Below are 27,460 nucleotides of genomic sequence, written 5' to 3'. Positions count from 1 at the left end.
GTAACAATATATATAATATGTTCTATTTTTTGCATTATATTTTTGGTATTTATTTCTTGCTAAAGCACATGTAACTTTAAACTGCTCTGTAATGTAAATCTGCATCACTTTTATTTTTGCAATTTTTTTCCCATTAATTGTGAATAATTAATGAATAAATTATTTACTTATTATATCTTATGTTACAAATGAAAAAAAATTTAATGAACATTTGTTAATTAAACAAATACAGTTTTTAAGAAATTAATTTTGTTCCCAAATTTTTATCGAAAACTTATTTAGTCAAATATATTTTTCCTCTGTTCTTTCCATTCAATTTTATAAATTTAGATTAACGTAGTTGAAAGACAGAGAAATCTCAAATTATAGGAATTAAAGACCGTCCCTTCAATTTCAACTTAGAAAAGCTGGATAATGCTCCTATCTATACAATGAAGAAACCAAGTTTTTCTTGCTTTTTGTAATAATATCTTTGATTTGGGTGTTTCTTTATTAAAACAGAAATGCGCTGAAGTATTATTAGAGCTTATGCAAAAGGCGGGTAAAATATTGCTATGGTAACGATTCAGGTAACTGAAAATGAAAGACGTGTTGTCATGGTAAACAGTCTTTATAAACAAAAGAAGTCTGGCTTACACATCTTTATTACGGTATTCACAGACTATGTCAAACTGAAAGCCATGTATGTTCTGTTCAATAATGCTAGAAAGAAACTGCGATATTTTCCCTTACTACTGGCTGCTACAGATGATTATTTGTAAGAAGTTTATTTAGGTTGAAACAATTCGAATTTTAAACGAAATGATTCAAAGTAAAGAAAACATGCCAAAAATAACATTTTTCATGCATATTTCGATAATTATTTGATCAGTAAACGATGGATGCCAAACTGTCATCGACAAAATTGACTAAAAATAGTATTTTGAAAACAGAAGTTGAACCATCATCATAAGAATTGCAAAGATTTAGCTGCGTGGTTAAAATGTTCTTAAAATCTGGTATGTAAAGTTGTTTATTCTAAAATCTTTTATTTTATTTATGGCACAGTTTTAAATCATTATAATAAAAAAAAATTTAAGGAAATTCGAACCTATATTTCAAAATATTATTGTATGATAATATTTCAAGTATGATACCTTTCTTTTAATTTTATTTTTAACATTTGCTTTGCATTTTATTTTAATGACACCGTACAGTTAAACAAAAAAATGTATTTAATGCCGGGTATACTTGAATATAAATTCAGTAACGAAAAATAATGAAAATTTTCAAAACCTACTTAAAATTAGAGAAAAAAAGTTGTACTAAAATAAAATTGGTTTAAAGGAAAAGGAATTGGAAATAAAATTGGTGAAAAGTTGAATTTTTTAATTTTTATGCAATGTGCAATAATGCACTTCGAAATTAGAAAAAAAAAAGGTTAAATTTTGATTAATTTTTTAAAAATTAATTAAAATTTAATTAATAATTTAAACACCCTTTTATAATTTATTAATTATAAAACCCAGTTTGCAGCTCTTGGTCCAATAATCTTGAAGAACTTTTTGAACGATTTTTTTTTCCATTCATGTTGCGTCATACGTGATGTAATTTTCACATGGCTTTTCAGCCTATAAACACAACCATGTTGTATTTGCCAAGTTATATCTAACAAGATTTGAAATTCAAATCTTGTCTGTATTTCAGATAATCTAAAATAACTACCATATTTCTATGAATATAATTTAATTATGAGCACAAGTATATTATAAAATTAGCTATACATTTTTTTTTTCAAAAAAATGTATAGCTAATTTTAGTGAAGAAAAATTTTGTGGATTAATTAAATTTACTTATGATTTCTGGACTAAGATAAAATCTGTGTATTACTGTTGTTAATATTTGAAAAATGTCATTTTTGTGAAAATCTATGACAAAAAAAAAAAAAAGAACTGTTGCAAAAAAAAAAAAAAAAAAGGAAGTGCAAAATATTTTTGAAAAAAATGCTATTATTTTTTTATAATTAAGAAAATACTTTTTAAAGTAGTTGCCAATAAAATTATTACTTAATAATGCACGTAAAATAATGCTAGTGTGATTATTAAATAAAAAATTTATATATTTATTTGTAGATCGATTTTTGTTAAGCATTTTTATGCCGAAGTAATACAATCTAAAATTTTAATCTGAGATTTTCTAATCTCTAATAGTTTTTACTTTTAAAAATTATATTCAGTTTTTTAATTTCATTATTTTTTAAATTAACTTGAAATAACATAATTATTAATTTCATTAAAAAACTACTGAGTACAACATAAGTTTCACTTTAAAGTATGAAATTCATGAAAGATATTTTTTCTTTCATATGAAACATCGAAAACGGTGAAATTTATAAAAAGTGAAAAAATGCCATATTATTGTTTCTGAATAGAATTGTTTTTAGTTTGAATAATTTCTTATTTAAAAATTAATTTTCTGTGATTTTATAATATTACTTTATGTTTATTGATTTTGAAATAAAATACAAAAATAAGTTCTTTGAGATTATACAAACAGACATCTCTTCGCTTTAAACTAATAATTTTAATAAATTTAGTATAAGGTATTTAGATATTAGCATAAATTTTATTTCAAAAAGTAGGAAAGAAATAAAAGCTACATTACAACAAAATGTAATTACGAAAAAAAAATATATCAGTATTAATTTAAAAGTAGAAATACCTCGATTTCAAATCAAACTTCAGAATTTTCAAAATAACGTATTTCTAAATTATGAATATTTACTTTAAATTTGGAAGAACAATAACAATGAAAAAAAAGTTAATTCAAGAATAAAATAAAATTTATATCTGCAAAAATATTTCATTGTTAAAGTATTGGTTTAATTTTCTTCACAAGATTATTTGTGAGAGTTAGAGGGAGGGGAAACACGGAGCTTTAAAATGTTTATTATTATTATCTTTAAAAAAATCCCATTCTCCACCAAATAAAATTTCTTGCATTTAAATAGGATAATTTTCATCTTAATTAATCCAACAAATCTGTTGTTTTTTATTGCATTGTATAGTTTGCGCTTCCTTATTTTGCAGATACTTGTGAGGAAGGTTTTAACAAATCCCATTTTTCGATATTCACTTTCCGATTTCTTTCTGCTAAATATCTTTGGCGAAACTTTACACGATTCTTATTCTGAACATTCTCTAAAAAGTGCCAAGAATTTTTCATATACCTGGAATTTTTGTAACACGTAATCAGCTTCGTTTGCTAATTTTAAACTGAAAAAAGAGGAAGTCTTTCTTTTCTCTTACTTCCAGAATAAAACCTGCTAGTGCAAGAAGTATTTGAAGATGTAGTTCGAAATCCCAATGCGTGTAAAAAAATTCAAGATCAATTCAAACAACATTTCCGAATTCATTTAAATAATAATAATAATAATATGTTTTAACATTATAATTCATTTTTTTATTTGTATTAATAACGGTTCTTAAATACCTGAAACAACTTTTCTCCTTATACTATGAAATGAAATATTCAGAAGAGTATAACGTAGATAACAATTTATATATATATATATATATATATATATATATATATATATATATATATATATATATATATATATATATATATATATATATATATATATATATATATATATATATATATATATATATATATATATATATATTAGCAATAAGACAGAATTAATAAAAATAAAGCTAACATATCACTTGGATTTTGTTGCCTTTAATAAAATAATAACTTTTATTAAATGTCAATCAGAATTTTTCGTTTTTCTTAATTTAAGAAATGATATAAATGTGATGTCTCCGCCTTTTTCGTTTTTAAAATTCTTTATTATTTTTAGAGAAATCTAATAATTATTTGCCTTGTATTTAAACTATGCAATAACTATCACGAACTGTCACAAATTTTCTCTCTATTTTTGTTTAATAGCCAAGTATTCAAAATGTGTAATGTAATATTTTCCCACCAGATTTATCTGTCTGACACAATCCATCGTAAGCGATTGCGAAAACCGTGTCTTCTACATGTAAACACCACTAAAGCGAACTCCACGCTTTTCGTAGAACGCAACAGCCAATCAGATGACAGATTTCCTCGGTCAATAACTACGCGCGCTCCGCCTGCTCTCAGACAACCGCAGCTGACGCGTATCGTACCAAATATCTGAATTAAGGTCTCGTGAACCCATTCTTTTTCATCAGTGTCTTCTCAACACAGTTCTTTACGTGAAAAAAAAAATGAAAACCGTCAAATCTTAGCTCGCGTATTTAAATTTCGTTTTTCGCAGATAGTTACCAAGTTTCGTATTTTTCCCAACTATTCCAGCTATGCGTACTATCAACGGAGTAATTAGAGAATTGGTGGTCCAAGTTCGAGCAGAAACAGCCGTAGGTGAATCAGTTTTCATTTCTGGAAATACACCTGAATTAGGAGAATGGAAAGTTTCTCAAGCAATTCAGATGTCGAATGTTTCGGCGGATGGGTAAGTCCTTACAAGATATAATAAAAAATATTTTCCATTAATTTGTTTATGTGGCATTTTTAAATGTCTTCCCGTGTTGTATATTTCTTATATCAAAAATATATTGTTATTTCGCCGACATTCTAATAATATTCTAGAAGAGCATTCGCATACAACATGAATACTGAAATTAATACTTAATGATGAAATTAATACTTAAAAGCACGGACTTTAAACTCTGTTTTTTGAAACTACTGACATAGCTTTCTACTATGAAAACTGTTGGCAAAAAAGTGCAATGTATGAACATTCGTAATTTTTTGAATTGATTGTAAATATTATGCATTCTTCTGAACTGAATATTCTTCTATGCCATGTATTCTTAAAGAATTTTTATTATGTTGGTATAAAAATTTACGAAATAAAATCGCCGGTAGATGGAATAATTGATTAAAATACCAGTACGTTTGGCAAAAATGAATAGTTTAGGAAAGTTTGTTAATGCATTTATAGCTTATTTAAAACTTTTAATTCTATCTGTATGAACTGGACAAATTTACCTTACTCGCAACAAACGGAAGTAAAAGATTCCGGTCCGTCTTACTCTGTCAGTCTCGTGAGAATGGAATGTCGGATGAAGGTCATAAAAATAGAATAAACTAATATACTATCATTCTAGAGATAAATTTTATAAGTATGAGGTTGAAATAACATCTGAAAAAGATAAATAGAAAAAAATAAAACTTCCACGGCTTTCATCTGTAAGAAATAATGAAAATTCTGCTATTATAAGAATAGCCGTAGGACGGACGGCAATTTTATAAAAGCAAAAACTGTTATTTTGCGTACAAATATCTGTTTTGTGTTTTCCAAAAATTTAGTTCCTTATTAAACAAGTAGCAACTTTCTAGCAACATTTTGACTACCCACAAAATATTCAAAAGGCAGTTTGACGAATAGATTAAAAATAGACGTTTAATTAATGGAAACAAATATGCTTGAATCATTTCAAAGAGTGCATGAAAAAGAGTTTTACATAGTAAGAAATGATTTGAAATCTAAAATTTAATTTTGTGTTGCATAAAATTAATTCCGACTTTTTTTCCCCTACATATATAACTAATAATTATAAAAAGTTGTTAATAATATCTAAAAAAATTAATTTATTCAGAATATTTAATATGTATTTCAGGCTTATATATAATTAATAACTATAAAAAGTTGTAGATAATATATAAAAATAATTTACTCAGAATATTTCATACATATTTTATTTGGGGAAAAGAAATGCTGATTTTGAATATCCTGTAAATTTTCTTTTCTATAAGAAAGTGTTTTGCCAATTATAATTGCATCAAGATGTATTATTGTTCTTTGTTTTGGCTTAAAATAGAAATATGCATATACTTTAACATGAAAGTAATAATGGAAATGTATTTTAAAATAGGTTAGTTTTCTGGGTTTTTTATATTGGGCATTGAACTGAATACATAAAATGTCTGAATCAGAATAAATAATGGCACATAAAACTATTTACTTTTTTACTGATTAACTTACATAAGAATTAAAAATTTGTTTATTTTTATAATTCTCAAAAAATTAGTGTTATTCATTAGTCTAATTCAGGTTTTTTTAAACTTCTTGATGTGAATAAAAAGAAATTCTTGCGAATTATTCAAAATTATAACTTATATGCATTTTTAATCTTTTTCATATTTTGATTATTTATGTATATGTGATATGTATTAAGATGTCTCGTAAATTTATTTTTATACCCACTAGCACTGATTTTTACTGGCTGTACTTAAATAAAGTTGTAAGTTTATGCATTAGTGTTTATGACTTTGATATCAGTAATTCTAGAGTTCTTTCAAATCACATTGCATTGGTGACAGGCTTTTATAAAACTTTTCTTTACATTATTCAATATGGGTATATAAAGGGAGCATTTGCAGTTGCTTCATTGTTTTAAAAAGGTTAGTAGTGCAAAATATATTACAAATGAGATTTGTGCCATTAATAAGAGCAAGCCTAGTAATATTATGACTACCTGTAATAGGTTTGAGATTTAGCAACTTTAACTTGGAAAATGTGCAGCAGTGCCCAGCAATGATAGATATAGAGCTTATAAAGGCCATGCTCACTGCAATATTTCCAGGATGACTATGCATAATTAGAATAGGGTATGTTAACCAATGTGATGATTCTCACTGATGAACACAAAGTGCACTTCACTTTTAATAATATTTTAATTGATTTAATTTGATTTGCTTCTCCAACAACATGAAAGAGATCCTTTCTTAAAGGGTTCATCATCAATAAGTATTGGCAAACTATCAAGATATTTTTCATTATTGCAATGAAAAACTGCTTGTTACTTTGGCTATAGTAGAAAAGTTGATTAGGATATTCTGCTTTATGTTCTTATTTTAAAAAATTCTATAATTTAAAAAAATTTTCCATGACAAATTGTCCATTTTATCTGTGAGTGAAATAAAAAGGCACTTTAAGAAATATTTTACAATCTCTAACAGTTTTAAAAAGAGGGAATAATAAAGTTTTCTATGAAATTAGAGAAAATCATACAGAAGAAAATTTCATATATAATACTTAAATCTATCTTTAACAGCAAATATCATGTATTTTTTTTATATTAAAAAAGGGGGAAAATATGTGGAAGACTTCTTAGAATTTTGGTTTGACTTACTTAATCATGCTTATATTAGTTTGCAAAAAAGTTAAACTGAAGTAAGATTTGGTACTTATGTTCTATCGCAGCCATACTAGTAACCAATATTGGAAACATTGAATAAGATTCAATATTAAAATTCCCAATTCACCACCTTAGATATTTGCAAAATCGAGGTTGCCAGTTTCATGAATTTTTGTTGAAAATTGGCATGGTTGTGATAGTACATAAGATTTTGCTTTTTTAACATGTGAAAATTCTGCAGACCCTTTTGTAGTTATTTGAAATATAAAAAGAATTTTATACCATTTTCCAATTCTTTCTTTTTGAAGTTTCAGCTTTCTAATGTGATTAATATTAAAAATTATTTTTAATCTCGTTACAAAGTTATATTTCTTCATTTATCCCATTGCCAAGCTATTTCATAAAAAGACAATAACTTGATTATATAAAGCTTCTGTCGTTTTGTGAAATCAAAACTCAATTCAAGTTAAAAGACTGCTTTTTGCTTTAGAATTTTTTTCTATTTCAGAAGTTTAAATCTGATCTCGAAAGCTTTACATTTTAATTAAGTTTATGTAAATGATAACTAAGATAAGAGAATATTTTTGTCCCAAGAGAAACTGCAGAACCTTATTGCCCATTACAATAATAGGAAAAAATCTGTTAGCAGTCTTTCAATCTTTTTTCTTCTCATTGTATAAGCTATTATTTTTATTATTTATTTAGAATAAGAATTTTTTTATTATTATTCTTAAGCTACAGTAGCTGATTCAGTTCAATATATTTAGAATTCGTTTTTACTTTTTAACCATTTTGCTTTAATATTTATATTAAAATTCACTTTCTTATGTCTTGAGTCATTTAAATTTATCCTTGATTTTTTTTATTTTATTAGAAAGGAATTAGTTTATATATATAATTTCTTTCTTACCTTTTCTTTCTCTCTCTCTCTCTCTCTCTCTCTCTCTCTCTCTCTATATATATATATATATATATATATATATATATATATATATAATTAATATTAAAATTCTAGAAAAAAAAGTTTGACATTTTTTAAATTTGAGATTAATTATAATATCTATTACATATGCCTATCGTAATAGGTTATTCGTTTTATTCTATATTTAAGGCTTTACAGTGAGACTTCTTGTTAAAATACTCATCACTTTCTCATGAAGGCTTTTTTCTTTAATTTTTATGATTATAAAGAAAATGATTAGTCTAATGAGCATATCAAAAAATATATTGAATATTCTCGAGATGTATTGCAATCATTTGAATCCTGCATATTGATGAATAGTCTAAATTTGTAAATTTATTTTGAAACAAGTTTGAGGAAAATTTTAAAATGCCTTTGATAGTAGGAAGGTTGAAATCGTTAACAGTACAAGATTAGTCTTCCCTAATTACAGTATTATCATTAATTGCATTTTCATTCCTTTTTATGATATAAAATATGCAACTTATAAATCGGTGGTTGTATTTGTAATACTTATATAAGAAAGTTTTATGTATTCTTTTCCAGGAATTTATGGCAAGCACTGATAAGAATACCAACCAATCAGAATGTACAATATAGATATTTGATTTGCACTATAGTTGATAATGAAGGAAAACCTGAAAATATTGTTCGTTATTGGGAAAGTCACTTAAGACCACGTATACTCCGTCCAATGGATTTCATTGATGGTAAAGGAGAAATAGATGTCTTTGGATATCAAGGTACGATATAAATATTTGTTTCTTTGTTTTTTTAAAATACTTCCTTAAACTTTTAAACAAAAGTTTTTCACAGCTGATTAAATTGTGAAATATATTTTATTTGTATTTTTCCATAAATATTTTTTATTGATTTTTCATTAGAACAAACACTATCTAAATTATGACAAATGTGGCTTAAATTGGCAGTTTTCATTTAAAATAATGTGAGATATGTCAAAAGGAGAAATGAAATCATCAGGAAGCATTTAAAAAAAGCTGAACAAAGAATTTTTTTTTTTAAATTTTATACAATACCAAAAAAATGTGCTTTATTGACTAGCATTCTCCTTGTGAACTGTTATTATACTAAATATACTTCATACAACCTCTGTAGAATTACTATACAATTAGTTGGAGGTCTCTTTCTTTGACATTTTTATATATTTTGACAATGTATCGTAGCATCTTTCGTTTTTCTAATAAGAGTCATAGACGCAAACATATATCAATGCGAGGCAATAGTATCTTTCCCATCACTACAGTTTTTCTGTTGAATTTAAATGTATGATGAATTCATAGGCCTATTAAGCAAATTAATTTTTATTTCCAGCATCAAAAATTTGGCCAAATCATTATGAAATGTCTTATCAAAAGTTCCAAAAAATAGAACAATCTTATATTATAATATTTTGAGCACTTGAATAAATATATACTCTGAACAGAATATAAGCTTTCAGTATCAATTCCTAAAATATCTGTTCAAGAGGATCTTTTATAATTCATTGACATGCTTAAATCTTAGGAACTTATACTTCCTTTGTCTAATGAAATTTATTTTGTTACCTGTGCAAATAAAGGAATTTATCACTAAATATCTCCTATTTTCAGTCATCAGCAGTCCATGAATATATTTTTTAGCCCTTGTCAAGCATTTTATCTTCTATTTATTGAAGAAAAAAAAAATTTCTTTGGTATTCTTGCTTTCTAACCAGTTTCAGACATTATTACATACAATCGAATTGCTAACATCATTTACCAATAAATTTCATTGAAAATATTTCCTTATTTTTGTTGAATTAATTTTAATATATTTGATTAGAATTTCATCTGTTTATGAAGTTATGGTTAGTTTTTTATTGACATCCATCTTTTCTTTTTGTGAATGATTAACTAGTATCTAATTTAAATTTTGGAATTTTTGCTAAACTTGATTTGCTTGTTTTATCAGTTTCTGGAATAATATCTCTTAATCTCATAGAAATGTGATCATTAATAACAATTATTTTTGCATAAATATTTTGAAATAGCATCCATTTTTAAATACATAAAAACAATGTATAATAAGCAATTTCTTGGAGCAAAAACTAACATTCATCTTTTAGAATATAGAATTTCCCAATGCTGGATTGATGAATGTTACAGATAAATCAATTACTTTTGTATTAAACAAACCAAACTACGTTCTTGTCATATTTTAATAGTCACATTACCTCAAAGCAGATAAAATTGGTGTAAGGTATCAACTGGTGATCACAATGTAATTTTGGGATGAACTAGCATATTCCTATTAGCTTGGACTACTACACTGTATAAATTAAATAGCTGCTGTCAATTACTTGATGCCACTGCCTTTAGTTTAGTATGTGAATAATTCTCAATCCATTAGGAGTTAGAACATATATATGATAGTGACAGAAGTTTGGTCAAATAATAGAGTACTGACTGCATATCAATAGCATATGCTTGTGTTACTCGCATATTAGAAGATTCAAATCAAAATATTGAATCTGAAATAAAAAAATATTTATAAAATAAAGAAATGCATGTATAAAATTGTCTTTAAATCAATTATTATTATTTCCATGTTTTTCATTAAAAATAATGAAGAAAATGATCAAACTTTTATTTAATACAAGTTATAATGAAATTATCCATTTTAATTTCAGGTGATTCAGAAAGCATTTCTAAAGGATGGTTAACATCTGAAACTATTGTACAGTTAAAAATGTTCAAGAGTCCTGTTACAATCTGGAAAAGACGTTACAGGGAGAAACCTATTTCAATTCATGTTTCGACAATAGATATTACCAGAAAAGACTCTGTTGCTGAAGTAATTCTTTTTTATTATTATTTTTTTATTTAAATTATTGTCAGTATTAAAATAGTTGGCATTTAGAAATTGAAAAGAAAAGACCTTTTCTTGGGAAATTATTCAAAAAGTTTGTAAAAGAATTTTTTTCATAAAATAAAACTTGCCATAATAAGAGTTTCATAGAGTTACTTGAAGTATTTAGAGTATATTAGAGGGAGAAATTGAGAAAAAATATTTCGTTAAGTAAATTAATTGCAGTAGGAATTTAGTTGCAATTTTCTCTCATAGAATACATTAAAATGAATTGAGTAAATATCCTCGGCAATTTCAATTTATAGATGCAGAACAAAATAAAAAATACTGAAATAGAATTGTGATCAAGTATCCAACATTTTCAGATTTGCATTTAAAAAAAATTAAAAATCCCCTAAAATCTGAATGAATTACAACTAAGCTTTGACCATGTAAATGATAACTGAGCAAACATTTTATATAGAGATGATGTGGTGAAGAGTGCATTTAGAAGACCAATAGAAAGCTTTTGAAGAAAAGAAAGAAAGAAATGTTCACTTATTTTACAGAAAACTGATTGTGATTTGTAATTTTAATCACTGGTTGTTTTTTTTAGGTGGGTAATACTTCTTTAAAACTAGCAAATATATTTGTGAAGTTATGAAGGGTTTTTTTATACCAATTTTTGTTCCTATGTATTTTCCTTAGAGCATACTGAGGGAAATACATAAGCAATTAAACTGTGCAAACTATGTAACCAAATGCTTATGAAGCATTAGATCGAAAATAAAAATTTTAAGAAACATAAATATTTGAAGAAAAATAAATAAATATGTATTAAATAATTTTTATCTACTTTTGTGTAAAACATAGTTAATTTTTCTCTCATAATTCCAAAAATGGAACAAGATCAACTGGAATTTTTAAATAAACATTTTATTTAAAAATTTCAGTTTAATATTATTAAGATTCAGAAAGATGTTGGCTGACACAAAACTGAATTTCAATTACTCTCTGGGAGAAACTAAATGTTAAAGAACTTTCTACAAATTAGTAATTATATTAGTAATCTTCAAATACCCTTCCATTTGTATTAAGTACTGATTTAATTTGCTGAAAATTAGCCATCATAAGTAATGGTAAATACTTAAATGGTAAAACGGTAAATAGTTATATGCTATAAACATTAGAATTGTAACTTGATATGCATTCTCTAACTAAAGGCATCTGGATGTATTTGTTTGGTTGACAGTTATGAGAGTTGAGACTGCTATTTGCTGCAGTGATTGGTATTTCTCTGAGATAGGCTCTTTATTAGGTTTTGAAATATTTCTGCCAGACAATTAAGTCATTTTTTTTAAAGTAAACTATGTCATTGATGCAAGACATTATGATCTTCCTCATATTCAGTATATAGGCTCATTCCTTAGACATTCTATGAGACAACTATGCACATCCAGCAGACTAATCCAAAAAAAAAAATAATAATTTGAACATTGAATTTTGGTTAAACTGCAATGCTTCATATCAGTTATCGAGATTACCTGTTTTCTTTTATTAGAATAATACATCATTCTTATTGAAAGTTTCCAAAAAAACTTATAAATGGTCTTCCTCGAACATGTAACGACTGTTGTAACAAAAAGATAGTCCTAATTCATATTATCCTAATACATATATACATATGCCATCTTCTGCAAGAGAAAATAAAATGCAAATATTGTTGAAATTTTGCTTATTTTTTTCTATTAGCTTGATATCAGCTGTTATTAAACATATTCCTTTTTCATTAATATAACAGTTTTCAAAATATGCTTTGGTACAACAACCTTTTCTACATGTTAGTTAAAATTGCACATTTCATAGTATAATGTTGCATGTGCTTGATTGCTATCAAATTAATGAAATAATGTTATGACAGAAATTTCATTCTAATCCATTTTAATTGGACATATGTGATAGTGTGATTATTTGATATAATTTTTTGAGTAATATTAGGAAAAGATTTTTTTTTATATTGTGTATTTAAATTTTGCATTTATTACAACATAGAACATGGTCATTATACATTATGCTTTTAAACTAATGCATTCTGTGCTTATATTTGTTGTATTTATTATTCTAGCATTTTATAATATATTCCAAGTTCACAAAAATAATTATTTATTATTTCAGATTATGGGCATGGAAGAAGATAGTACTTTAAATGAAGTTACTGTAAATCGAGGTTGGCCTATTGTGGAAGTTGCAGTGAGTATTTTTATTTCCTTTGCAACTTTAAGTAAAATCAAATTATCCCTTGATATAATCATCTTAGTATAACCAGATGAAGTTGCAGGCAGACATGATACATTTCTGCAAAAAAATGTGGACTCGCAGCATTTCCAGAATCGAATTTTATTATTCTTGAGATCTATTCATTTACTTTTATGCAATAATTTTATAATATTTTTAATACCACAAACACAATTTTATAAATATTTTATTCTTCAGTTAATCATATTTATTATACTTCTTGGCATTTATGTTTGGCACAATTCATTATCTTCTGAATTTCAATTTTTTTTATGTTGGCACATAGATTACTCAGTAATGTTATTTATTGAAGTAACTATGCTTTGAAAATCTTATGCAAACATTTATTTCTATAAATTCAAAGAAAAGATTCATTGAATTGTTTGACGGTAATGTTCACTTTTCTTTTTTAAAATAGCAAAATTGCATGTTATTAAAATGAAATTGATTATTAAGTCATTAATTTATAAGGTGCTATCGGTCCCTCCCCCCTTAATAAGAGGTGATGTTTTACTATCGCTTATTGATTTTTTTTTTTTTTTTTCCTGTTCCCAATTAAACCCTTGCCAATTTCTCAATGCTCATCATAAGGTAACTATGAAGGCCCTGCCCTCGAGATATGTGAGGTTCTTGAAAGTATTTTTAATTTTCTATGCCCTTTTTTATTTTTGCCATTAATCTCCTTGAAATATGTAAAATGTATTGTTTTTTTTAAGGAATTAATGATTTTGTTTTTTGAATGGGAAAATTATTGTAAGACAGTTTGATGTGGTAATATCTGTTAGTCAATATAACAAAAATAATGTGAAATTAGTTATTTTAATTTTCATGCATTAATTTTATTGTTATGAAATCAATTCTTTGATCATTTCCCCTTATTTATTGCAGCAAATGAATGATACCAATTGCCAGTTTGCTCCCCAAAATCAATTCGGTATCATGTATGATCCCAATGAATATGTGATATTTCAAGTGCAAGTGTTGCATCCAAATACCATTGTAAGTTCTAAAGAATAGTGTGTTTTTGTTCAAATTGATTTTATAATGCTATTACATGTTTGAATGTTTAATGAATGTTAACGGTTTTTGTAATCTTTGTATTATATTTTTAACTTATTTCACTTTGGATTTTTTGGAATGTTTTATAAATTTCAATGGGACTTTTTGTGTTGGTTTTTGTTGGTTTAACTTTTCCTAAACCTCTTCATTCCTTTCAGTTTGCACTGGTTAACTGTTAGCATTCATCTAAAGGTCTGTTTTACATTATTATTTAAATCAGCTCCATAATAACACTTTTCCCCCATACAGCAGGCTTCTGCCTTTAAAACATCACTTAATCCTATCGAATTTATTTATCATTCACAGGACAAGTTATTCGAGGGGTGTGATAGGACGTAACTGTGTCCTGCTGCACCCTAGGAAGACAAATGAAGAAAAATCTATCGTCACCTTACAATCATCACTCCAACTAACCTGTCTTCTTCCTTCAGCGACAGACTTCCTGTGTTAGGTTATTATTATTATTCCTAGCCCATGGATGTTCGAGAGTGGTCATAGAGAAGGACTTGTGTTCTATTTAGTGCTTTAAAAATGTTTCCAGTGAATCCAAGGAAGGATGGTGGAAGAATTCGAGCATGGTGTGTGATAAAAATGCTATAAGAAAAATTAAAGACTTAAATAATTTTAGTATGAGAAGAGAATGGTGTATGGAAGAGATAAATGCTTTTCAGGAAAACTGAAAAACATAATTTATTAGTTTTTGTCACATATGAACAGTTATTTTCATTCGAAAGTTTGTTGTAAGTAGCCTCCCCTATTTTTATAAAGTGTTTATTGCACTCATTGCATGTTAAAAGTTTATCTTAAATTTAGAAAAAAATATAAATATACTTAGTGTTTAAAAGTAATAGGAAATGTTTTATGAACACCAATTTTATTTTTCTGGGCTTTTATAAACTTGTGCATTTTGTTATGCATATTTTGAATTTTTAGTAAAAATCTCCGAATTTGTATATAATTTAAGAGACCATTTAACATGCAATAATTGATACCTAAAAACATTTAATTTTGGAAACTTGAAAGAAAAATAATTCAGTAATCTTTATACATTTTTTTTAGTATTTTGCTATCTTAAATTCTGTTCCATTTGTTGAAATTGAATCCTATTCTATTCTATTGCATTGGCATTATTTAAATGAATGGATTGTTTTATTTTTAAACTGAAAATTGAACTACTTTTACATTGGAACAATTGTTGGCCATATTGTGGTTTGATAGCCATAACAGAAAGCAATTATCAGTTGAGATTCAAGCATCTAGTCTACTTACCTTGATGCAAACCTTTGAGGTCTGTGAAACAGTAACTAAGCTCTGGCATGTTTTGCTTTTATGACCAACAAATGTTCTAATGTAAACATAACCTATTAAATTCTCCGTTATGCTTTGAATTTGCACCTGGTTATTTCTTATTTCAATTTCAAAAAAAAGTATATGCAGCATTTTATTCTGTTGGCCATTACAAAAAAGTTATTGTGCCATTATATAAATATTCACACAGGCATTTAATTTGAAAAATACAAAAACATGTGCTTTTTGATTTAACTTAATTTTATCTGTTGTTGCAAGCAACTAGACATTTTTTATGTCATTGGACGCTTTTTAATCTGTAAAAATTAGTGAAGATTTTTCTAATAATTTTTTTTCTAGCTTTAAAAAGAAATATTTGATCCAAAATCAGACCTCTTATGGTTATTATTTTTAGTACTGTTCCTTTTTTGTTGTTGTTGTTTGTTTTTTAAATTCATGGTTATTACAAGGCATTTGCATCACTTGTTGAATTTCAGTATTTCTCAATACCTTTACGAATTTTTACTATGTATACAGTCATTATTTGGCTAAAATCCGTTTTATATTGAATACTAAATAGTACTTTGATATTAAATTTATTCTATTTGACGTTTTTTTGAATGTATGAAGGGTATTTTGTATATAGCATTCTCTATTTTTTTATATTTTTTTTCTGTGCTCCAAATGTGTACCATATAGTGTGAAAATTTAATTAAATCATTGGAAAATTGGCATTAAATAATTATTAGTGGAAGGATTTTTCAATAATTAAAATTGCATTGAAGTATTTTTGAATTATAGCTTATATTTTTTCTGCTTAGCTCTTTTGACCTTACTGGATTAGTTACCAATGTTGTAATTAGATCTTGATTGCATTTATACTAAATACTTCAGAAGGGGGCAACAGTTAATAATTATTGTTTTCAATAAACTATTGCTGGATATATTTTATAGTATTCTGCTATATACACTTTAAATTCAATTAAAGAAACTTTAAATTAAATTCAAAAGATTATTTTTATAGAAAATTTAGGTTTATCTTGCATATACCATATTGGTTATAATCACTTTTTAATTTGCAAAGATTTAATGATTACTACAAGCAAATGTCTAATATATATGATATTGAAAAGGGCAAGACCAAAAGAATTAGTGAAAGTTGTAAGCTTCTTTTTCAATTTATTTAAATATTAATAAAATTTCCTGTGTCAGGTCATTTCTTTCTTTTTATCATTAAAAATGTTTTAATATATTTGAATAATTATTGCATTTGTATATTATTAAATAATATAAATTTGCACATTTATAAATAATATTATTTATGATACTTCAATTCTTTTACTATGTCCTTAAAAACTTTATATTTTGCAGGCATATATGGTGGATTTTTATGCCCATGATACAGACAATTCAGATGAATCAAACATTCCAGAACACATTGGCTTCTGTTACATTTTGCCAAGCAATATGCGAGACACGTCTGGTACGTGTAACATGCCCATCTCTGGCAAAAGGCAACAGCCTATAGGACAACTCTCAGGTATAATGAAATTTACATTGATTTACAAATAAAACGAAGTGATGAACACAAACCATCACATCTTGTACAGATTTTTTGCTGTTTCCTTCCATAAACTTTCTTTAAATATTAAATTTGTATTCTGTATTTTTCTTATCTCATGCATTCAAAATTCCTTGTTTTAATTTTAGATAACAGCATCTGATTTTGAAAAACAGCTTTCTAAATCATAAAATGCAAAATTTTAATCGGTTTTCTTACTTTCTTTTATTTATGAAATATATTTATACTAATAATAAGTTTTGATAAGTATATAATCTGTCTGTCTGTATTTCAAATATTTGGGGGAGGGTTAAAAATTTCTTCTTGGTGATGTTTCTTTCACTTTGTCATTTTAAATGATTATATTTTTTGTTTGCTTATTTCCTTTTAATTTAAATTAAATATTTTATTACAGTTGATTATCTGATTGTCCGTCCTATGAAAGACTTTGTGTGTGACTTAAGTGTTTCTTATGCTAAACATTGGAAATCATTGGATAAAAAAGGATTAGATGTGGGTCATAGGGGTGCTGGGAATGCTCGAAGAAATGACAAGTATGAAATTTTCTGTTTAAAATATTTATTTTTGTGTAATTTGATATGCTGACAAAAATTTTAAAGTTGAATTAAATTATTGTTTTTTATTTTAATGAAATATTAATTCTAAAATCTTATATCTTTACAATGTTTATTAATCATGTGATCCTGTTTTTGTATATAAAACCCAAGTATTCTTATGCAAATCTCTTTATTTAATATTAAATTTCTCAATAAATTTAATGTTTTAATTCACTGTAATACTACTATTTTAAAAAATTTCAATGCTTCTTTTTTAATTGTTATTTTTTTATATAAACGTAGAAATATATTTTTATATAAGCAAACTTTTTATATAAACAATGTATAGTAATGAATAATTATAATTCTAATACAAATACTGTGCTATAAGTATATTGACTTATTTAACATCTAAGAGTATTAATTTTTAAATGTCAAAAAAAAAAAAATATTTGACATTACTTGAATTAATGCTAAGTGCTATAATCCAAATATTATTAAAACATTTCAAAATTAAAGAAATAAAAATTTGTCTTTAAAACAAATTATTGACAAAAAAATTTTAATTTGATGCCCATTTTTTTGTTGTTGTTCTTTTATCTATTAAATAATAATAATTTTTTTTAGGGTAGAAAATGTTTTAGAAAATACAGTGGCATCCTTCAACTATGCTGCCAAACATGTATGTACTTGTCCTATGATTTTTAATTTTTAACACCTGTCTTGATTTCTTTTTATATTCTTAGTCGGTTGGGTTAAGAATACCATTTAAATTGGAAATTGTGTTGTGTAATATGTTGAAATATGAAGAAAATGTTTGTACATTCTTGCTACATTTCTAAGCTAACATTTTATTAAAGGTGTTTTCCCCCCCTTTTTCACATTATTGTCATTTGTTGTTGATTATTGAATTTATTAAACAGGGTGCAGATATGGTTGAACTGGATGTACAGTTATCAAAAGATCTGGTTCCTGTTATTTATCATGATTATTACATTTGTATTTCTATGAAAAAGGTAATTTTTTTTATATAATTATTAGTTTAATCAGTATAATTTAGAAATTTCAGTTTCTATAAATGCATTTTCATTTTTAGAAGCGAACTCAAAATGAACATGAACTGCTCCAGTTAGCTGTTAAAGATCTTACTGCGCAGCAACTACGCATGTTGAAGGTACTTGAAATTTATTATTTGCTTTATTTTTCCCTTTTGTTTAGATTTTTTAATTCCTTATCTTTGAACTAATTTCTACTATTCTAGAATTAATATGCATATAAATTGGTTTAGTTATTGAAAAGAAACCGATTTTGATCATATCTGTATTATAGATAAAATTGATATGTAATTTAAAATGAACAGTGTCTTCATGCGATAAAGTCATAAAAAGAACTTTAAAAACAATGTTGCTACAAAAAAACATTTGCATTGTAATAAAAAGTGTTAAATAAAATTTGCTCAGATTGGTTGGGGCGAGTTTGGATTAGGTGCATAGTTGCTAATAAAGTTAGGAAATTATTTCCTGTAGAAAATTTTATTCCTAAATATTAAATGAGTTTGTTTCAAGAGACTTTTAATTCAATTTTGGCCTTTATTCGTATATTTAAAATGTTTTTTTCAGCTAATTTATTGAAACAAAATACAATTGTATATTATTTAATATGTTCTAAGTGCTGTTACATTTAAGGTCCACATTCATGTGATCCGAAAAACGTTTTAAAAAAAGCAATTGAATATAATGGTAATTGTGTTTATAAAGAAAATTTGTGATTTGTCTTTGTAAAAAATTGATTTTCTAAATTTCAACTTTGAATATATAGTAATGCTCTCGACTTTTTTGCTAAATCTCTGCTATAAAGACATAACATTTTTTTAAAAGAAATTTGCGAGATCTGAATTTGTAATTTCAAATAATAAAAAAAAATGAATTTTCCAAAAGTTTTATAAATAAAATATATTATAAATGGCTAGTATTTGATCAAATTAATTTCTGGATACCTTTCATCAGTTTTCAATTTTATAAGAATCTTAAATAATTAATTTGCATTCCTCAAATGATAAATCTATTTTACTTTTATTGTATGAAAATATAAATTTTATTATTTATAACTCAAATTCTTTTTCTTTCTTTTTTCAGCTCAGCCCTGCAGAATCCGGTAAGTTTAGATAAAGTATTTATTTTTCTAATTGTTAAGTTTTATATAAGAATTGAAGTGTTTATATTTTAATTATCTTTGTAAAATATGTTTTTGGAAGAATGTGCTAAGTTTCTATAATGAATGAAATTGCAGTTTGATCATGAATATTTAAAGTTAATAACCATTTCAACCTTTTCAAATTTATTTATATATTTTATTTATAGAGAAAGATAAATATCAATTCCATGAAGACGATAGTGAAGACAACCAACCATTTCCTACATTGAAACATGTTTTAGAAGCTGTGGATCCCAGAGTTGGTTTTAACATAGAAATCAAATGCCCCATGCAGCATCATGTAAGCATTAATTTATACTTTTTCTTTTGACATGTACTGGTTGATGGAAATTTTTTTTTATTCAAAACTATGTGAAATGCCACATTGAATAGTTAAAATAATTACAGGATGGAACATGGGAATTAGATCTTAGATTTGAATTGAACCGATATATAGATGTTATACTACGGGACATTTTAGAAAATGCTGGAAACCGTTATATTATTCTCTCCTGTTTCCACCCAGATATCTGTACCATGTAAGTTTATGATATGTAAAAACTGATAATTTATAGGTATTATATTTTGTTCATAATTATTCCCTCCAATATTAACAAAAACCTTTCCTAGAGTAATATTTGGTAGTTAATTTTACTAAACTAAAGTATTTTTTAAAAACTATGTATAAGTTATGAAAAATACTTGTATTGTATTTATTATGTGAGCTTTTTTGTTTAATTTCTTTTTCAATAGTTGTAAAATATTTTTGCTTTATTTGCTCTTATTATTTTATAAATAGTGGTCAGTGGTAGAATAGCTTTTCTCTAAAAATTGATTAAAATGTTTGTTTTTTAACTGTTTAGGTATCTCATTTTTTATGTTAGCAACATTTTTCAATTTTATTTTGCATTCAAGCTTTTAAGTTATTGAGAGATAAAATTCTACTTTTACCAGAAAACTAACAAATTTTAATTTATGTTATTTATCTCATATTTCCTAACGGAATTTTTGCTTATTTAAACTTAAAGAATAATTTCTATTTAAAAAAAAAAAAATGGCTCTATTTCTAAAAATATGGCATTCAATTATTTTTCATTAAAATTTTTAACTTAATTATTTGTTTTAAATTTTATATAGATGTATTATTACCCCTCAAGAGATTCAAATAAATGCTTTAGCATCAGTATAATCATAAAAAAAAGCAGTCTTTAAATTCCAAAACCTGTTGGAATTAATATGTTGATAAAACTAAATTACATACTATGACTATCACTTTTCATAGAAAAATCTTTTATTATTTCCATGTTGTACTTCAATCTTTTAAACTGTAATTTCTAAAGGTTAAGCAATGTGATATTGAGATATTGTTCCATAGTTTTATTATCATTTTAATAAAAATATAGAATTGGAGTGTAAATGAATGAATGACTGCATTTTTTTAACACTGCCATAATCCTGTCTTGTAGAAAAAATATTGGATTTGCTATCTAAAATTATTATTGGTGATTTAGGATTTTTAATGACTGTTTATTCTTTCATAATCTGTATATAAAGAATAAATATTATTCTGAATTTGATTACTTGCATTCTTCTCCTATTACTCATGAATTTTATCACTATTGCATATAACTATATAAATATAATCAAATGTTATAGGGTGAGGCTGAAACAGAACAAGTATCCACTTTTGTTTTTAACACAAGGTGAAACGGATAAATATCCACCTTACCTAGATACAAGGACTTCTTCAATACCCATGGCTACATACTTTGCTTTGAATACTGGAATTTTGGTAAGAAACACTTCAGGGCTCTCTTATTGGTATTTAATGCATGTAAAAGTTTAAATCAAAGTGAAAAGTACATTTTTTTTAAGAAAAGTGTTTGTCTATACATTAGGGTATTGATGTTCATGCAGAAGACCTTATGAGAGATCCTTCACATATACCATTTGTCAAAGACAGAAATTTGGTGTTGTTTTGCTGGGGAGATGATATTAATCACAGTGATGTTATTAAGTCCCTGAAAGAGCAAGGAGTAGATGGAGTGATATATGATAAGTAAGTGTACTTAATGTTATTGAAAAAAAAATCAAGTTATAAACAACTGCTAATTGTTTGTGAAAAATCAAAAGTAATTATAGATCAATTAATAATTATTTATATTTTAAAAAAACATAGATATATTTTTGTAAATCTAATACTGACTTTATATCCAAATTTAACATAAAGTAAATGATGAATTGTCTTTTACAGAATTAACAATATGGTACTTTTAGTAGGTTCAATTTTTGAGATATTTCAAATTAAATTTTAATTTCTAGTTGAGTTTTATTAAATTTTGGAAACATTTTCTACTATAAATTTTATTTCCATTAATGAAATACTAAAGAAAATATATAAGCTAGAGTTCTAATCTTTGTAGTCACCTTCTTATGCTAATCACATTACTTGTTTATTTTATGTTTTTCTGCTCATTATGTTCTTATTTATTGCTACTAATTTCAATTTCTTTGTTTCCTTTTGTTGATTAATTTGAGTGTAATCTTTTGGCCCTGCTATTCAGCATTTTCCTTCATTTTTCTTTTATAAATAGAATGTAACAAGTCTCGGAAATTAAGTTTTGTAATTTGATAATATTACTTTAGAACTAATTGATTCTTCTCCCAATTCATTTAAAAGATTTAAAGTGATTATTCTTTAACTGAAAATTTATTAAACTTAATTACCTGCTTATAACGAAGTCCTTAAAAACTATATGTTTTATGGTAAAATGTAGTGCATGATTTCTTAAAAATATATATCAGTTTTTTTTTAATCGCATGTTTGTTTTAATTTATTGATTTGGGCTGAGCAGCATTTAAAATTTCTGTATCGTAACACAAACTTCTACTAATATCTTATGCCTTCAAAACACTTTTGCCCATTAAAACATTGTTCTTCTAATGCCTTAACAAACAAAAGGAAATGAAGACTATAGCAATATTTATAAAAATTGTGATAATTATATTGTATTGTTGATAGGTTGGTGGGTATGGGGGAAAAAAATCAGATGTGTACTTGATCATTTTACAATGAATAAATAACATAATCCAGGTTACATTTTTACAGTTTTGTTTCACTCTTTACTCCTCCAAGCTGACAGTTCATGAACTGGAAAATATTAATAAATGAAGTTCATCGAGCAGAATTTCCTGGCTTAACAGGTTGAATTAACAAAACTACTTGCTGAGAGCTTTTTGCATGAGATAGAAGTCTTTTCTGTTATAGAATGCTCTTGGCATGTTTTCATTTCTTTATCAGTGAATATTCTGCCATCCAAATCTCATTTTTTTTTTTTAAAAAAAAAGCACTTAAAATTCACTTTTTGAATGCTTTATTCACGTCTCTAATTCTCTTATCTCATTGAACTTGTCTTTTAGATATTATATACTTATATTCAGGAGACTGCCTTCATTCCCTTTATCTTTGCTAATGATTAAAAAACATTTCTTGAACTAATAGGAAATTTAACAGGGGCCTGTTTTCAAGATTCAGAAAAAAGTTACTAAAGAGTGTGATTATATTTAAGTAATTTTAGATGTGAATTTAAGATGGGCAAATGAATTTTTTTATGTATACTAATTTATAGTTTCTTTATGCTTATAGAAAATGAATTTCAGCTGTTCAATGCATTAGACATCTGTTAATCAATAAATACATATCACTTTTTGCAGTTTAAAAAAAAAAAATTCATAGTTAAATAGATTAATAGTAGTAGTTAAATAGATTAATAGTAGATAATGTAAATAATTAGTAGTAGTATAATAGTAGATAATTAATAGTAGTTAAATAGATTAAAACCCAAATTTCTTGTTCTATGTAAATACTAATATTTAGCGCATTTATTATTTAATATGTTCCAATCAAGTCTTCTTTTCATTACTATTCAAAGAATTACTAATAATTTTTGGCTCTTTATTGCTAATTTTTTTTTTTTTAAGAAAGGTTAATAACTTTTGTATTTGTACTAAAAAAGTGGACATAAAAATAATGTAATAAAAATAAAGCTGAAATAGATTAAATATTTTTAAATGCCTTAGAGTTATTGAATGAAACATTTTTAAATGGGAAAAAAAAAGGAAAATATCTACTCATTTATCTTTTGATAAATAATGAAATATATTTAGAACTATCCTCTTTTTCATACTTTTATTATTGTAAGTATTCTTATTTTTTTTAATTAAATTATTCCGTCATTATCAGTCATTATTTTATCACTGACAAACTTTACAATATTTAATTCTTAAAGAATTAAATATTTTTAAGAAAATGTATATTCATCAGTAATCTATTAATAACTTTTTATTTGATCATAAAAGCATGTTATCTTGCTGTATAATAATATTTTGACTTTGCTTGACATTTACCATCCAAGAAATTTGTTTAAAGTAATTGAGTATGCAACAGAAGAAATAAGGTACATTCGTCAAATTAATGACTCTTTTAAATTTTATAAGATTTTTTTTTTATTCTTTGAAATTTTTATAATTTAATCTCTCTTTCTTTGACTTTCAAATTTTGTCACATTCTTTAAATTTTCTTTGATTGGCAATCTGCTATTATGTTTTTTGAAAGTAAGAAATCATTTAAAGCTAGATTTTTTTAATTAATATTTATTGCAAATTAATTCTTATTTTAAAATCTTTGCAATCCTTTTGGTATAGTGTTTAAATATGCAAGATATAAAAATTTTATTCTTGATAATTTCAGTAAATTAATTGTTGTAACTAATTATCATGACATTATTTGTTTATCATTGCTGATTAATTTCATTCATTCAAAAAAAAATGCAATATTGCATTCTAAGTATGTTTGAGAATTGATTTTATACGTTTAAAAGAAAATTTTGTACAAATCTTTTTCTACAAATTTTATGAATTATGTCTTATAAATTTTAGTTTATCATTGATTCTCTTTGAGAATCTGCATTTTGCTTCCGATTTTGAAAAATGGTGCATGTGATTTAGGCTTTTCACAAATTTACTTCCTCAGAACTTGGTTGCATGTTGCTTAGAACTTGTGCATCCTTATAAAGCAATTCTTTTCCATTTTAATGAAATCACTGGCATGTGCATGTTTATTTTGAAATTTGATTTTATTGTTTATATCAGCATTTCAGTTATTTCAAAATCATTTTTTTGGTTCTTTCTTTTGATTAAAGTTCAGATAATGTTTAAATGCTTTTTTTTTATTAAGTACAATTATGATATTTAGATATTCAACTCTGGAAAAAGAATGAAGTACGATTATTTTTTATTAATAATTTGATTATAAAACTATTTCCAAATCAAAAAAGAAAGTTTGGAAATTCTAGACAGTTTTGTTGTGACAGTATACAATAGCGCATAGAAGATTATTATCTAACCATTTATAGAGAAATCAGTAAGATTTTTCTTGTAATATTTAATCATCCTCATTCTTGTAGATGTCTTTTTTGAAATGGTGTCACCATCAATTTCAATTATAACACTTGTATCTTAGTTTCTATAAAAATTAAATTTCATGGATGTAAATATATTTTATATGTTAAACTTTTAGTAATATAAGAAATTAAAACTCTTCCCATTTGAGCTAAGTCTAAGAAACCATTTATGTAAAAAGATTGTAAAATTGAGGAGAAGGTGTTTAAGATTTCTTATGAAAATATCGCATTATTGTTGCAAGTATTGAAAAAAATGCATAAATGAAATTTTCATTAATTATTTTGGAATCAGAATAGGAAACACTCATTGGAAAAGAAGGATCAAACAATAAAAATTTGTATTTTGTACTTTTGGGCCATCAAATATGTATCTTCTAGACTAACCACAAGTTGTATTTTTTTTAATAGGAATTCACTAAAAACTTTAATGTTTTATTTTTGATTTCATAACAGCAGTATTCAAAATGTTTGACCTGAAAAATACATACATTTTATGTTTTAATATATATATATCTTTATAAAACTTAATTATTTGCTTTTCAGGGTTGATGAGTTCACTAGAGCTCAAGAAAACGTCTTCCTTGTAGAAGCCAAAGCACGACTGGGGCTTCTAGAGTTAGCTGGATATGCTGCTGAAAATATGAGCACTTGGTCCTCCACCTCAACTAACTAGATTATTTATTTATTGTTTGTTTTTGGTTTTTAAATTCAGGTTTTGTCCTGTATACCAAAAGAACTGTAATTTGTTTCAATTTTTTAGATTAGTTCACTTTCCATTTTTTTTGTTCATATTGTGATTTGGTTTCATTTTTCATCCCTTTGTTTTTTATTTTGTTCCCTAGCTCTTGTACAGAATATCACTTGAGTTGTGTATTTTTGGATGTTAATACATTTTAAATAAATAAAAAAAACTTTGAATAGTTAGGCTTTTTTCTTTCTCTCATGTTAAATTATAAGAATTCTTTAGAAATTGTATGCGCAGTTTGATGATGTTTAATTATTATGCATATTAGTAACTACAAAATATCCTATATCTTTTATTTTTTGCATTAAATCAGTTTATATCACTTTATTTTTAATAATAATTATCTACTTGTAATGGAAATTAAATGCAGTTCAATAAGTATAATGGATTTAACTTCAGTTACAAACATTTGGGATGAAATCCTGAATTTCTGCAAGTGGGATCTTTTGTTGATATTTTTTACAAAAGACAAATTTAAAACAAAAGAAACACACATTTTTTTTTCTTTGATTAAAAACATTTTAACAAATATTTTTGTTCTGCTTTATGATATTTCATCCCTACACTGAATATTATATTTGTAAATTACATCAAAGAAAAACTTTGCAGTGTTAAGTGCACACTCAAAGTGTTTCAGTTTGATAGATAAATAAAAAAAAATTAGAATAAAAGTGAATTTGAAAGCATTCTTATATTAAAAAAATAGGTTTAAAGATATGTGTATGAATCCTAATGTAGTAAAGAGTAGGAGCAGCTACAGAAGTAATTTAATCAAAATGAAAAATCCAATAGAAGGAATACTTCTCTACAAGAATTTGAGAATTTAAATATTGAAATGAAATGTTTTTTTTTCTTTCCTTAGGAGTATTATTATAAGAATTTAAAAATACATTTTAAATAAATAGTTTTGCAATTTTTAAATATGGTATATCATATGGCACTAAAAAGTCTGATACAATTTTGACTCCTGTTTGTCATGTATATCAAAAAAATTAAATCATCTATTTTATGAATGTTTTATCTTATCCTCAAGTCTCAAAATTTGTTTTATTAGATTTGCTTTGCTTAGTCAGCAACTTTGAAAGCAAATCACCAATAATAGAATTTCATTCCTATAAAAATAGTTAAAGAAAAAATTTTTCTTAAGAATCTTACAAAAAAACCCCGCATATTTATAATGGAAAAATAAGTGTAAAAACTAATATAAAAATTCCTATTTGCAAAAAATTTTGTATTTATAATGATTTTAGTTACTTCAATTATTTGAGAAACTGATTTTAAATATTAAAGAAGATAAGAACATCGGATATACGTGCTGCTATCATGAATGCAA

General features: G+C 25.3%; 1 protein-coding gene across 2 annotated transcripts; it reads left to right on the top strand.

Moving 5' to 3' along the window:
- Positions 1–4,098: 4,098 nt before the first annotated feature.
- Positions 4,099–26,302, top strand: LOC129980991 (glycerophosphocholine phosphodiesterase GPCPD1-like). Of its 2 annotated transcripts, XR_008785282.1 has the most exons (17): positions 4,099–4,489; positions 8,689–8,885; positions 10,811–10,974; positions 13,144–13,218; positions 14,152–14,262; positions 16,981–17,149; positions 17,586–17,724; positions 18,355–18,409; positions 18,651–18,743; positions 18,824–18,901; positions 19,863–19,881; positions 20,088–20,221; positions 20,329–20,459; positions 21,577–21,712; positions 21,819–21,979; positions 23,030–23,124; positions 25,926–26,052. XR_008785282.1 is itself a non-coding variant. In XM_056091565.1 (16 exons), the coding sequence occupies exons 1-16, from the start codon at positions 4,335–4,337 to the stop codon at positions 26,053–26,055; spliced, it is 1,947 nt and encodes a 648-aa protein (XP_055947540.1). In that variant the 5' UTR covers positions 4,100–4,334; the 3' UTR covers positions 26,056–26,302. The 2 variants fall into 2 exon arrangements, 1 of the variants encoding a protein (XP_055947540.1); XM_056091565.1 differs by lacking the exon at positions 23,030–23,124 and having other exon boundaries at positions 4,100–4,489; positions 25,926–26,302.
- The last annotated feature ends 1,158 nt before the right edge of the window (positions 26,303–27,460 follow it).

Source organism: Argiope bruennichi, chromosome 8, assembly GCF_947563725.1.
Source record: "Argiope bruennichi chromosome 8, qqArgBrue1.1, whole genome shotgun sequence".
NCBI classification, from domain to species: Eukaryota; Metazoa; Arthropoda; class Arachnida; order Araneae; family Araneidae; genus Argiope; species Argiope bruennichi.
The sequence above is the reverse complement of the archived record's forward strand: the minus strand, read 5'-3'. Positions and strand labels throughout refer to the sequence as shown.

What these genes read in the sequence shown, in the direction of transcription:
- LOC129980991 (XM_056091565.1), top strand. Translation starts at nt 4,335, where the DNA reads ATGCGTACTATCAACGGAGTAATTAGAGAATTGGTGGTCCAAGTTCGA. An exon ending in TTTGTATTTCTATGAAAAAG is followed by an intron (nt 18,744 to 18,823) that starts GTAATTTTTTTT and finishes TTTCATTTTTAG; the next exon opens with AAGCGAACTCAAAATGAACA. An exon ending in GATGGAGTGATATATGATAA is followed by an intron (nt 21,980 to 25,925) that starts GTAAGTGTACTT and finishes TTTGCTTTTCAG; the next exon opens with GGTTGATGAGTTCACTAGAG.